At 39.3% G+C, this 13,061-nt stretch overlaps 1 protein-coding gene across 1 annotated transcript in view; it reads left to right on the top strand.

Moving 5' to 3' along the window:
* Positions 1–13,061, top strand: part of LOC126457072 (sphingomyelin phosphodiesterase-like) — a 163,162-nt gene that overhangs the window by 57,563 nt on the left and 92,538 nt on the right. The window contains exon 2 of the mRNA XM_050093072.1: positions 6,522–6,679. Coding sequence (XP_049949029.1) covers positions 6,522–6,679 — 158 coding nt within the window. The remainder of the gene's footprint in view (positions 1–6,521; positions 6,680–13,061) is intronic.

The raw sequence follows: 13,061 nt of genomic DNA, 5'->3' as shown, positions 1-13,061 counted from the left end.
AGCGTAAGATCTGTGCCCTTCAGGTGCAGTTGAAAAACGCACACGAGGAGCTAGATAGGATGAGGAGGGAGAAGGGGGTTGGGGAATGGGAGCTGGCTGTTGGCAAGAGATCTGCTAGGAGAAGGAGATTTTCAGATAGTTTTACTATTGGTGTTTGTAATAGATATGACCAACTGTCAGAGTCTAGTGGAGAGGAATCTCTAGTAGCTGTAGATGTAGGAAGTATGTAGCAGACCTCAGCAGTTATGGTGGCTAGGACAGTTGCAAAGTCTAAGAGAAAGAAGAAGGTTCTGCTGTTAGGTAGTTCTCATGTTAGAGGTGTAGGCCAGCAGTTGCAGGAAGTTTTGGGGAGTGAGTACCAGGTCACCAGCATTTTGAAGCCTAATGCAGGATTGGCTCAGGTGACTTTTAACATAGGGGGGTTATGTAGGGATTTTACAAAAGAGGATCAGGTAGTGATTGTGGGTGGGGCTGGTAATAGTATTGATAGGGATGGGGAGTATGACATAGATGGTGACCTGGAAAAGATAGCCACTCAGACTGGCAACACGAATGTGCATTTCGTGGAACTGTTTCAGCGTCACGATTGGCCTCATCTTAATACAGCCGTCATGCGTAATAACATAAGACTTGGGGGTGCGCTAATGAGAGAAGGCATGAGTCACATTTCAGTGGTGTCGGTGGAGTCTATCAGCAGGACGGGTTTCACTAGACATGGCCTGCACCTCAACAGGTATGGAAAGGGGAGGTTGGCAAAGCTTATTGGTGACAGCATAGGTGGGGGTGATGGGATCACTCATGGGAAAATTCCGGTAGTTGTGGGTGTTAGAGCTGTACCTTTTTTAGATTGAAGTCAGCTGACAGGTATTCCTGCTTAAGGGAAGTCTCTCTAACAAAGAAACCACTTTGGACAAAGCTTAGGTATCCAATTAATGAGGGAATTAGTATATTTCATCAAAACATACAAGGAATTAGAGATAAAGTTAGTGAACTGCTTATAGATGTTGACTCTGAAATTATTGGTATATCTGAACACTTCTTAAATAAGGAGATAATTCAGAGGCTTCCTTTACCAGGATACAGGTTGGCTGGCAGCTTTTCTAGGAGCTCTTTGCGGTGTGGGGGAGTAGCCATGTATGTGAAAAATGGTATCCCATTTGAGTCAGTTGATGTTTCAAAGTACTGCACTGAAAAGGTGATTGAATGTTGTGCAGGTGTGGTTAGATTTAGTGGAGATAAACTTCTTACTGTTGTTATTTATAGATCCCCAGACTCCGATTTCACAACATTTTTGCTAAAGCTAGAGGAGGTTCTTGGTTCACTTTATAGGAAATACAAAAAGTTAGTTATATGTGGTGACTTCAATATAAATTGTATAAGTGATTGTGCAAGGAAAAGGATGCTGGTAGACCTCCTTAATTCATATAATCTTATGCAAACCGTATTCTTTCCAACGAGAGTGCAAGGGAACAGTAGAACAACCATAGACAATATTTTTGTTCATTCATCATTACTAGAAGGGCATTCTGTTAGCAAAATGGTGAATGGCCTTTCAGATCATGATGCACAAATTTTAAGTCTAAAAGATTTTTGTGCTGCAACACATGTTAAATATAGTTACCAACTTTTTAGGAAAGCTGATCCAGTTGCTGTAGAGACTTTTGTAAACCTTATCAAGGAACAAGGGTGGCAAGATGTTTATAGTGCTGGTACAGTAGACGATAAATATAATGCTTTCCTCAAGACTTTTCTCGTGCTCTTTGAAAGTTGCTTTCCGTTAGAACGTTCAAAACGGGGTACTAGCACAAACGGGCAGCCTGGGTGGCTGACTAAAGGTATAAGAATATCTTGTAGAACAAAGTGGCAATTATATCAAAACATTAGAAACAGTCATAATCTAAACGCAGTAGCCCATTACAAACAGTATTGTAAGGTGCTTAAAAAAGTTATTAGGAAGGCAAAAGTATCTGGTATGCAGATAGAATAGCTAAGTCTCAGGATAAAATTAAAACCATATGGTCAGTCGTAAAGGAAGTGGCTGGTCTGCAGAGACAGGTCGAGGATATAGAATCAGTGCATAGTGGGAATGTCTGTGTTACTGATAAGTCGCATATATGTACAGTATTTAATAATCACTTTCTGAATATAGCAGGTGAACTAAATAGAAACCTAGTCCCAACAGGGAATCATATAGCGCTCGTAGAAAAAAGTGTTCCAAGACTGTTACCTGAAATGCTCCTCCATGATACTGACAAGAGGGAGATTGAGTTAATAATTAAATCACTAAAGACCAAGAACTCTCATGGATATGACGGGGTATCTAGCAGAATACTGAAGTATTGTTCCATGTATGTTAGCCCAGTACTTAGCCATATCTGTAACTTTTCCTTTAGGAGAGGTCAGTTTCCTGACCGATTAAAGTACTCGGTAGTGAAGCCACTTTATAAAAAGGGAGACAGGGATAATGTTGATAATTATAGACCTATTTCTATGCCATCGGTGTTTGCTAAAGTTATCGAGAGGGTTGTATATACAAGGTTACTGCAGTATTTAAATTCACATAATTTGCTGTCAAATGTACAGTTTGGTTTTAGAAATGGCTTAACAACTGAAAATGCTATAGTCTCTTTTCTCTGTGAGGTTTTGGATGGATTAAATAAAAGGTTGTGAACGTTAGGTGTTTTCTTTGATTTAACGAAGGCTTTTGACTGTGTTGACCACAAAATATTACTGCAGAAGTTGGAACATTATGGAGTAAGGGGAGTAGCTTACAATTGGTTTGCCTCTTACTTTAAGAACAGAAAGCAGAAGGTAATTCTCCGCAATATTGAGAGTGGTAATGATGTTCAGTCCCAATGGGGCACTGTTAAATGGGGCGTTCCCCAAGGATCGGTGCTGGGGCCACTGCTGTTTCTTATTTATATAAATGATACGCCTTCTAGTATTACAGGTGTTTCAAAAATATTTCTGTTTGCTGATGACACCAGCTTGGTAGTGAAGGATCTTGTGTGTAATATTGAAACATTATCAAATAATGTAGTTCATGAAATAAATTCGTGGCTTGTGGAAAATAATTTGATGCTAAATCACAGTAAGACTCAGTTTTTACAGTTTCTAACTCACAATTCAACAAGAACTGATATTTTAATCATACAGAATGGGCATGTTATAAGCGAGACGGAACAGTTCAAGTTCCTAGGCGTACGGATAGATAGTAAGCTGTTGTGGAAAGCCCATGTTCAGGATCTTGTTCAGAAACTAAATGCCGCTTTATTTACCATTAGAACAGTATCTGAAATAAGTGACATTTCAACATGGAAAGTAGTCTACTTCACATATTTTCATACGCTTATGTCATATGGTATTATTTTTTGGAGTAATTCTTCTGATTCAAAAAGGGTATTTTTGGCTCAAAAATGGGCTGTACAAGCTATGTGTGGTGTAAGTTCAAAAACCTCTTATCGACCCCTATTCAATAATCTGGGAATTTTGACATTGCCCTCACAGTATATATTTTCTTTAATGTCGTTTGTTGTTAGCAATATTAGCTTATTCCCAAGAGTTAGCAGATTTCACTCAGTTAATACTAGGCAGAAATCAAATCTGCATGTGGAATGCACTTCCTTGACTCTTGTGCAGAAAGGAGTGCAGTATTCTGCTGCATCCATTTTCAATAAGCTACCACAAGAACTCAAAAATCTTAGCAGTAGCCCAAACGCTTTTAAGTCCAAACTGAAGAGTTTCCTCATGGCTCACTCCCTCTATTCTGTCGAGGAGCTCCTGGAAGAGCTAAAAAATTAAGCAAATTCCAGTGTTACATTCTTGATTTTCTTTATTTAAACTAATGACATGTCACCTGAATATGTTTCTTATATTTCATTTTATCTGTTTCTACAATCTACAACTGAATATGTTTCTTATATTTCATTTTATCTGTTTCTACAATCGTGTTATAATTTCATGTATTGACTCGTTCAATGACCATGGAGACTTCTCCTTAATGTGGTCCCACGGAACAATAAATAAATAAATAAATATCTGTGTTTACGTACTACCTACCATTCTCTGTTGTCGTATTTATATTTCAGACAATAAGTGGCATTCTCATATCAGATGACAATGACGCTGTGAATTCTGCCTCTCACTGGGGGCTCCCTTTCTCCTTTGCCATTAACTGCCTCCCTGGTTCTTCTACTAACTGTTGATGGGTCTGAGACAACAGGGGTTGTTTCCTGGTTTCTAAGTGAAGAGTTACTATATTATGGACAATATCAGCACACACTCTGCTGTAGAGTGAAAATTTCATTCTAGAAACATCCCCCAGGCTGTGGCTAAGCCATGTCTCCGCAATATCCTTTCTTTCAGGAGTTCTAGTTCTGCAAGGTTCGCAGGAGAGCTTCTGTAAAGTTTGGAAGGTAGGAGATGAGTAGCTGGCAGATGTAAGGCTGTGAGGACGGGACGTGAGTCGTGCTTGTGTAGCTCGGTTGGTAGAGCACTTGCCCGCGAAAGGCAAAGGTCCCGAGTTTGAGTCTCAGTCCGGCACACACTTTTAATCTGCCAGGAAGTTTCATATCAGCGCACACTCCGCTGTAGAGTGAAAATTTCATTCTATAAAAGATACCTCTTGGAAGTGCCTCATCTTTAGAATTTTCAGTTCCATGACCTATACATTGTTAAGGACTTTGCACTTTTATTGCTCCTAGATGAGACATTTCTGGTGATGGCACAGTGGTAACTTACTGATATAAGAGAGGAAATTCAGTAACAATATCTGAATGGGTGTTTGTTTGAGAATCTCTCAGGTAGCAAAGGTCAAGAAAAGACTTAATTCACATATGAATGTACAACTGTCAAGGCTGGAGTACGATTTAACTGCCTTGCTCTCTCTTACATCAAGTGCACAGTTTAAGTGATAATGAAATTGTACTTTTTGTTTCTTTTTGGAGAGAGTAAGAAGTACATACTTATAGAAGAAAGGTAACTTATATTTTAAAAAAAAAACTTTTGTTAGTGTCAATTAAGCATTCTGGTGGTTCTCTTGAGATCCTGGACCTTGTATATTTATGAACAAATACAGATGTTCAGAATGTAATATGAATAATAAGCATATCTTCATATTTTTTGTTTAATCCAGTTTTTTTCAGTGTTACATACAAATATTACAATTATAAACTTTGCATAAACTTCCTCAAAATAATTCACATCTATGTCAAGTGTACCAAACCAAAACTAGCTAGACAACATTTTAGAAGAGTCTGAATTTACTGAAGGTGCCTCATTGAAAGCTAAATGGTGACTGAATTACTGACTGAATTCTACCACAGATTGTTGGTCACTGGCTGTGGCACAGGACACAGCAACTACTCAAGGACTAATGTAGGAAGTATTCTACAAAATATCAAAATACAGAGGAGTTACATATTCAATAACAACTTATCAGGCAGGTTAATAGATAATACTTATACATATCTGCCAATGCAGTTCTTCACATAATGATTAATTCTACATTCTTGTAACGCCTCTACTTGATTTTTAAGTGTGCACTTTTCTAGCCAAGTTCAACAATGTTTCCCTAAAAGCCAAACCTTTGTATTAATGATATTTCATTACCTGCCATATTTTTCTAGTAAAAATCTACATTTTTTATTTTAAAATTGTTAGGGCTGTAAGATAGCAAAACTGTGTTCTAAAATTTGAATAATCACATATCAACATTTTGCAGCAGTGATAGTTCCTAAATTTCAAAACTTAGAAAAAAATGCAGGATATTCTTTAAATAGTAGAGAGTCAGGGCTTTCAAATGAGGCGTGTAAATCCTAAACACTTATTTCCAAAGTTGATATTTCAAATTCAAGTGGTTTTTCTTAAATGTAACTTGTGAATAATTCCTGAAATGTAATGTTTTTGGAAAAAATACTTATACAGTCTCATCAGTTAAGTCACAGTTTCATCCTGAACAGTAACAATTATAAAAATGAAGCTTATAACACTATTTGTTGGTAACACATACATGCTTGTTCCTATCAAACACAAAAGATTTGCTTATTTCAAAACTAAAATGAAATACCGTAATTACAGCCCTATATAATACCATGTTTGCAGAATTATTTATTGGTATTTGTAAATGTTTTGATAACATTATGGTACTATCAGAAAATTTGATTTTATTATGATCAGCATAATCTAAATAATCACATCAAAATGAGCATCAGTATGAGAGTGATACTTCACATAAAGTAATTTTTCATAGTACATACCATGTAAGCAGATTTATTTATTGGTATTTGTAAATGTTTTGATAGCATTATGGTACTATCAGAAAATTTGATTTTATTGCGATCAGCATAATCCAAATAATCACATCAAAATGAGCATCAGTATGAGAATGATACTTCACATAAAGTAATTTTTCATACTACAAGGACATCAATATCTGTTGCTACATCAAAAAAATACTCTATACAAACCCTCCCATTTTGCCCTTGATTACCTTTTTAACACTGTCAAACTCTTTTTTGCAGAAGCATGGAAGCACAAGGCTTTAACAGAGATGTTTATGAGTGGACTGGAGACATTTCATTCAACAAGAGTGAAGCCACCTCATTTTCAAGAGGCATTGCATCATCTTACCCTGACAAATAAGATTGAGTCAGAATATCTCACAGATATGAGCCCAAAGGTATGTCCTCAGAAGTATACATACAAAACATAAATTGTCTTTCAAATCATGTGATATATGCAGTATTAATTTGGATCACCTGCATTTTCTGGACAAAAAAGTTTTCTGCAGCAAGTATAACATTATATTTTTAATATCACTGTAACAAAAGAGACTAGGAATTTTTATATAGTTAGTAATAATTCAGTGTTGATGCAAAATTTTCTTTTATGTCTTTTGTTCTTTTATTTTAATGACACATCAACAGTTATATCATTGGACACTGGGTGTTGACTTCGTTGAAAAAGGACAAGAATGTGTTTTGCCCTGCTCATGTTTAAGGGTCTATACAAAGATTTACATGAAATGACTTAGTATCAACACATACATCATAATGTAATTAACATAGCTCTTCCTGGAATTAAGACTTTTATTCCCAAATATGACTGAAGCATTTATGCAGTGCAAAAACTTAAACCAGTCAGCACTGTGTGCGCAATTATATTTGCATTTTGACTGCCAGTTGGCAAATGTACTGGTGCCAGTTAATTTAGAAATTCTAGCTTAATATAGATTTGATATAAAGCCGGTTACATAAGGACATATTAACTATTAAGTGTGACACAAGTATATAAAGAAAGTTTATGAATAAAATTTGATCATGATATTTCACTTTTCTTATTAACAGACAACATTTACTTTGTCTGATGAAAAGACTGAGTCTTTGATTTCAGTGTTTTCATGGATATATGCATCCCTACATTAGTGGAACTGCTTTGTCTCTCCAACAAATCCATTCCTCCCAAAGGTGCTTACTCCACGAGATAACAAATAGCTACAGTGTTAAAGGAAGCAGCAGTGACACTGAAAGTTTGAGTCACTACTGGAGGTGCATTCAGTTGGCCTAACTGATTAAGCTGACCGCTAGCAATAAGGAGTAAATCTTATTTTGAATCCTTATCTGGCACCAACTTGCATTTCTCATCTCAGGTGTAAAATTACTTTAGTCCCCAAAAGAAAGATTTGAGCCACTGAGTGCTAAACTTTGCATTGTAACTGATGTTATTTCAGTTTGAACCTGATTGTTAAGCCACTATTTGATACTGTGCGTAAATTCTGAAAAAAACTGGTGAATTTGGGTATAGTGGCATTTTATAATATGATTCCCTTGATAAACAAATACACTTTAGACAAATATCAAACAATCGAAAATCCAGGATGGAATGTAACAATACCAGAAAAGGAAAGTTGCTACTCACCATATAGCAGAGATGCTGAGTCGCAGTAGGCACAGCAAAAAGATTCACACAATTAAAGCTTTCGGCCATTAAGGCCTTCGTCAGCAGTAGACACACACACACACACACACACACACACACACACACACACACACACACACACACACACACACACACACTCACGTAAACGCAACTTGCACACACATCTGCAGTCTCAGAGAGCCGAAACTACACTGTGAACAGCAGCACCAGTACATGATGGGAATAGCGACTTGGTGGGGGTAATGAGGAGGCTGTGGTGGGGAGGGAGAGGGATAGTATAGTGGAAGTGGCTGACAGGGAAGTGTTGCAGTTTAGATGGAGGGCAACAGAGAAGGGGGTAAGTAGCGGAAAGGAGAGAAATGAAAGAAATAAAAATAAATTAAAAAATACTGGGTGTGGAGGTGAAATGGTGGCTGTGTAGTGCTGGAATGGGAACAGAGGGAGGCTGGATGGGTGAGGACAGTGACTAACGAAGGTTGAGGCCAGGAGGGTTACAGGAACATAGGATGTATTGCAGGGAAAGTTCCCACCTGTGCAATTCAGAAAAGCTGGTGTTGGTGGGAAGGATCCATATAGCACAGACTGAGAAGGAGTCATTGAGATGAGTGATGTCATGTTTGGCAGTGTGTTCAGCAACAGGGTGGTCCACTTATTTTTTGGCCACAGTTTGTCGGTGGCCGTTCATGCGGACAGGCAGCTTGTGGGTTGTCAGGCCTACATAGAATACTGCACAGAGATTGCAGCTTAGCTTGTAAATCATATGCCTGGTTTCACAGGTAGCCCTGCCTTTGATGGGATATGTGATGTTAGTGACCGGACTGGAGTAGGTGGTGGTAAGAGGATGTATGGGACAGGTTTTGCACCTAGGTGTATTACAGGGGTATGAGCCATTAGGTAAGGGATTGGGAGCAGGGGTTGTGTAAGGATGGACGAGTATATTGTTTAGGTTCGGTGGACAGCGGAATACCACGGTAGGAGGGGTGGGAAGGATAGTGGGCAGGACATTTCTCATTTCAGGGCATGACGAGAGGTAATCAAAACCCATTGCACCTGCGTAACATGACATAGGTTATAACAAGAACAGTATCCTGATAGTGTTACATAAAAAAGTTTATTGATACAGCATCAACACTGACACACTTTACATGCCTTGTAAATTGCCAAAGTATCTACACCTTAAGGTCACGTGCACACAGAAGTGGAAGGCACAGATACGTGGCATGGATATGTCACTGTTTCAAGTCACACCAATGTTAACATATGGAACAACTGATACAGAGGTGACACAAAACTTGCACCAGTGTTACATCCATTTGCAGCCATACACTGAAGTAACACATGGATTGACAAATAATGAGATTGAACTTAATGATAACTAGCAGTTGTGAGTTTCATACCTAGCAGAAAACAAACGATGGAATGTCCAGAATGGAATAAAAACAATATTACAAAAAGGATAGAATGCTGCTCACCACAAAGAGAAGGCATTGACTTGCAGATAGGCACAATCCAAAGACTACTTAACATCTAAGCTTTGGGCCAAAAGGCCTTCTCCAGAAATAGAAAGTTCATACACATTACCACAGGCACAGTTCATACATGCATGGCCTTCCTCTGACCATTGTGGACAGAATTTGGGCTGCAACTGGGCCTGATGTGAGCAGCAATCCTAGATCTGAGATGAGTGGTGAGGGGTAAGGAGGAAGCATAGCGGAAGGAGGGGAAGGGGGGGGGGAGGGGGAGAGGGGGATAGCAGGGTAAGGGCAGCTGTAAGTGTTGCACTGCCTTTGAGACCATGCAGTGTCATGGTGACTGGGACTAGCAAAGGTTGAGACCAGATGGGTCGTGGAAGGGAAGCTATGTTATAGAGAGACTTCCCATCTGCACATTTCATATTAGCTGTTGTTAGTAGGGAGGATGCTTGTGGTGCAGGCAGTGAAGCAGTCATTGAAGTCAAGCACATTGTGTTCAGCAGCATGTTCAGCAACTCAGTAGTCCAGCAGTCTCTTAGCCACAGCTTGGGAGTGGTCAGACAGCTTTTTAGTTGATGTGCAGATGTAGAAAGCAGCACAATGGTTCCAGCTTTGTTTGTAGCTTACATTACTGCTTTTACAGGTACCCCCCCCCCCCCCCCCCTCTGATGCGGGAGGAGATGCCTCTGAAAGGACAGCAGTAGTTGATGGTAGGGATATGTGTGGAACAGGTTTTGCATCTAACAAGGGGAGGCCACAACATTGGGATTTGGGATCAGGGATTTACTTCGAATTTTGTAAATCTTTAGTAAGCCATTAAAACAACATAATCTGCAGGTAGTAAGGTGCACTATTCTGGCAGTTCTGAGAAAATTGCAAAAGTAGTTTTACACATCTATTATGTAACTGATGTATCTGTACAAACATGCCAGTGATAAGAAGTCATTGTGGTCAAGAGATCAGTGCAAGCACAGTGGAAGAGGGTTGTGGATGAGGTGAGGATTTGAAATCCACAAACACTTATTTTTTAATCTATATTTTTTTTCTCAATGGTCACATTATTTAATTTATATGACATTCAAGAGGTAATATAATGAAAAAAAAACCATCTTCATTTTCATGAAGTTGTGGTGGATTTCATATGTTATTTGACTATTCACCGTTTGTAATTAAATTTTCAAGGATGGGGGTCAGGCTTGGGAAGCCCAAGTCAAACCTCAATAAACAGTGAAGTGAATGACATTATTCACAATCAGTAATACAGTAAGTCTTGATGAACCAGACCACAAGAGTAATGCACAATTACTCATTGGATGTGCTCCCAACATCACATGGTGCAGACATGGAAAACGTAAATTGAAACTTTGTGCAAATACTTCCTGGAAATACATGTGGCTTTTTCATTTTATTACCTCTCAAATGTCATGTAAATTAAATAATATGACCAGTGATGAAAATTATAGATTACGTGTTAAGTTTGAATGAGAGTCAAACCGTCACTTCATACGCATTTGTCTTACAAAGCTTGAACGCTAACCACTTGACTACCATGAACTGTAGCGCTCAGAATCTATGCCCTGATAATCAGTTACACAATAGGCCCGTAAAACTTCTCTTGTGATTTCCTCGGAATTGCCAGAGTGATACACCTTACTATTTGCATTTTATGTTGTTTTAATGGCCTACTAAAGGTGACAAATATTGAAGTAAATCTGTAATCCCAATGCCATGGCCTCCTCTTGTAAGTATATTGTAGGGATATGAGCCATGAGGCAAAGGGTTGGGAGCAAAGGTGGACTAAGGATGGACATGCACACTGACAGAAAACATATGTGCCACCAAAAAACAATTAATGTAGAGTAATGAAATTTTGGGACTACATTTGTTTAGGTAACATATTTAACATTGCAAGGTTACAGGTTAATCCAAGCACAAGATAAAACACTGCAATTGTGAAATGCTGGTACACTAGTGATCGGAGTAGCCACCAGAAAGTTGAATGCAATCATGCAAACATGCATACATTGTGTTGTAAAGGTGCCAGATGACAGTTTGTGGGATGGAGTTCCAAGCCTTTTGCACTTGGTCGGTCAGTACAAGGGCTGCTATTAATGGATGATGCTGGAGTTGTCACCTGATGATGTTCCACATGTGCTGCTTGATTGAAGACAGACCTGGTGATTGAGCAGGCCAAAGTAACACGTTTTCACTCTGTAGATCATATTGGGTTAAAACAGCAGTATGAGGGTGAGCATCATCCTGTTGGAAAACACCCCCTGGAATGCTGTTCATGAATGACTGCACAACAGGTCAAATCACCAGACTGATGTACAAATTTGCAGTCAGGGTGTATGGGGTACCACGAGATTGCTCCTGCAGTCATATAAAATCAAGCCACAGACCATAACTCCAGGTGTAGGTCCAGTGTGTCTAGCAAATAGGCAGGCTGGTTGCAAACCCTCAACTGGCCTCCTCCTAACTAACATATGGCCATCACTGGCACTGAGGCAGAACCAGCTTTCATCAGAAAACACAACACACTGCCAGCCTGTCCTCTAATGAGCTCTCATTTGACACCACTGAAGTCACAAATGGTGGTGGTTTGGGGTCAGTGGAATGCGTACTACAGGTTGTCTGGCTTGGAGCAGCCCTTGAAGTAACCCATGTGTAACCGTTTGTTGTGTCACCGTGGCACGAACTGCTGCTGAAATTGCTGCTGCAGATGCTTTATGATGAGCCAGGGCCATAAGCCAAAAACAATGGTCTTCCCTCTTGATAGTGCCACACGGCCATCTGGAGCCCATTCTTCATGTGACTGTACATTCTTGTGACCACCACTGCCAGCAGTCATGTACAATGGCTTCATGCTTGCCACATATTTCTGCAGTATCACGGAAGGAACATCAAGCTTCTTGTTGTCATATTACATGACCTCATTCAAACACAGTGACATGGTGTCTTTGTCGGCTTGAAGGCATTCTTGACTCATATCACCTCACCATATCCAATCTCAAAGGTAACTAACACTCAAGACCATTACAGTGTGTATTTAAACCAAACCTGAACTACATCCTCATAGTGGCACTTCTAGTACCACTCTTATGAGACTGATGCAAAATTTGAATAGACATCATCTTTCAGATGCAGGAACACATATACCAGCTTTCCTTTATGTCACACAATTCCTTCTCAGTGTTGCGATCTTTTTTTTCTGTCTGTGTGTATTGTATAGGTTAACTGGGCAGCAGAATACCACTAGGGAGAGGTAGGATATTCCTTATCTCAGTGCATGAAGAGAGGTAGTCAAACTACTGGCAAGGAATGTGATTCAATTTTTCCAGTCCTACGTAGCAGTGGGTCACGAGAGGAGTGTTCCCTTGCAACTGAACTGAAGGTATGTATAATGTGGTAGGTTGTTGGAGAGACAAGGCATGGGACAACTGTTTTTGAACAAGGTTGGGAGGATAGTTTCAATTTATGAAGGCCTCAGTGAGACCCTTAATATATTTGTAGAGGGGCTGCTCATCTCTACAGGTGAGATGAACACAGTTTTCTAAGCTGTATAGAAGGAACTGGAATGGGTGGAAGCTTTTGAAGTGGAGATGGTAGGTTTGATGTGAATGGAGATACAGAGTTAGTCATCCTTGAGGC

Source organism: Schistocerca serialis, chromosome 2, assembly GCF_023864345.2.
Source record: "Schistocerca serialis cubense isolate TAMUIC-IGC-003099 chromosome 2, iqSchSeri2.2, whole genome shotgun sequence".
NCBI classification, from domain to species: Eukaryota; Metazoa; Arthropoda; class Insecta; order Orthoptera; family Acrididae; genus Schistocerca; species Schistocerca serialis.
The sequence above is the reverse complement of the archived record's forward strand: the minus strand, read 5'-3'. Positions and strand labels throughout refer to the sequence as shown.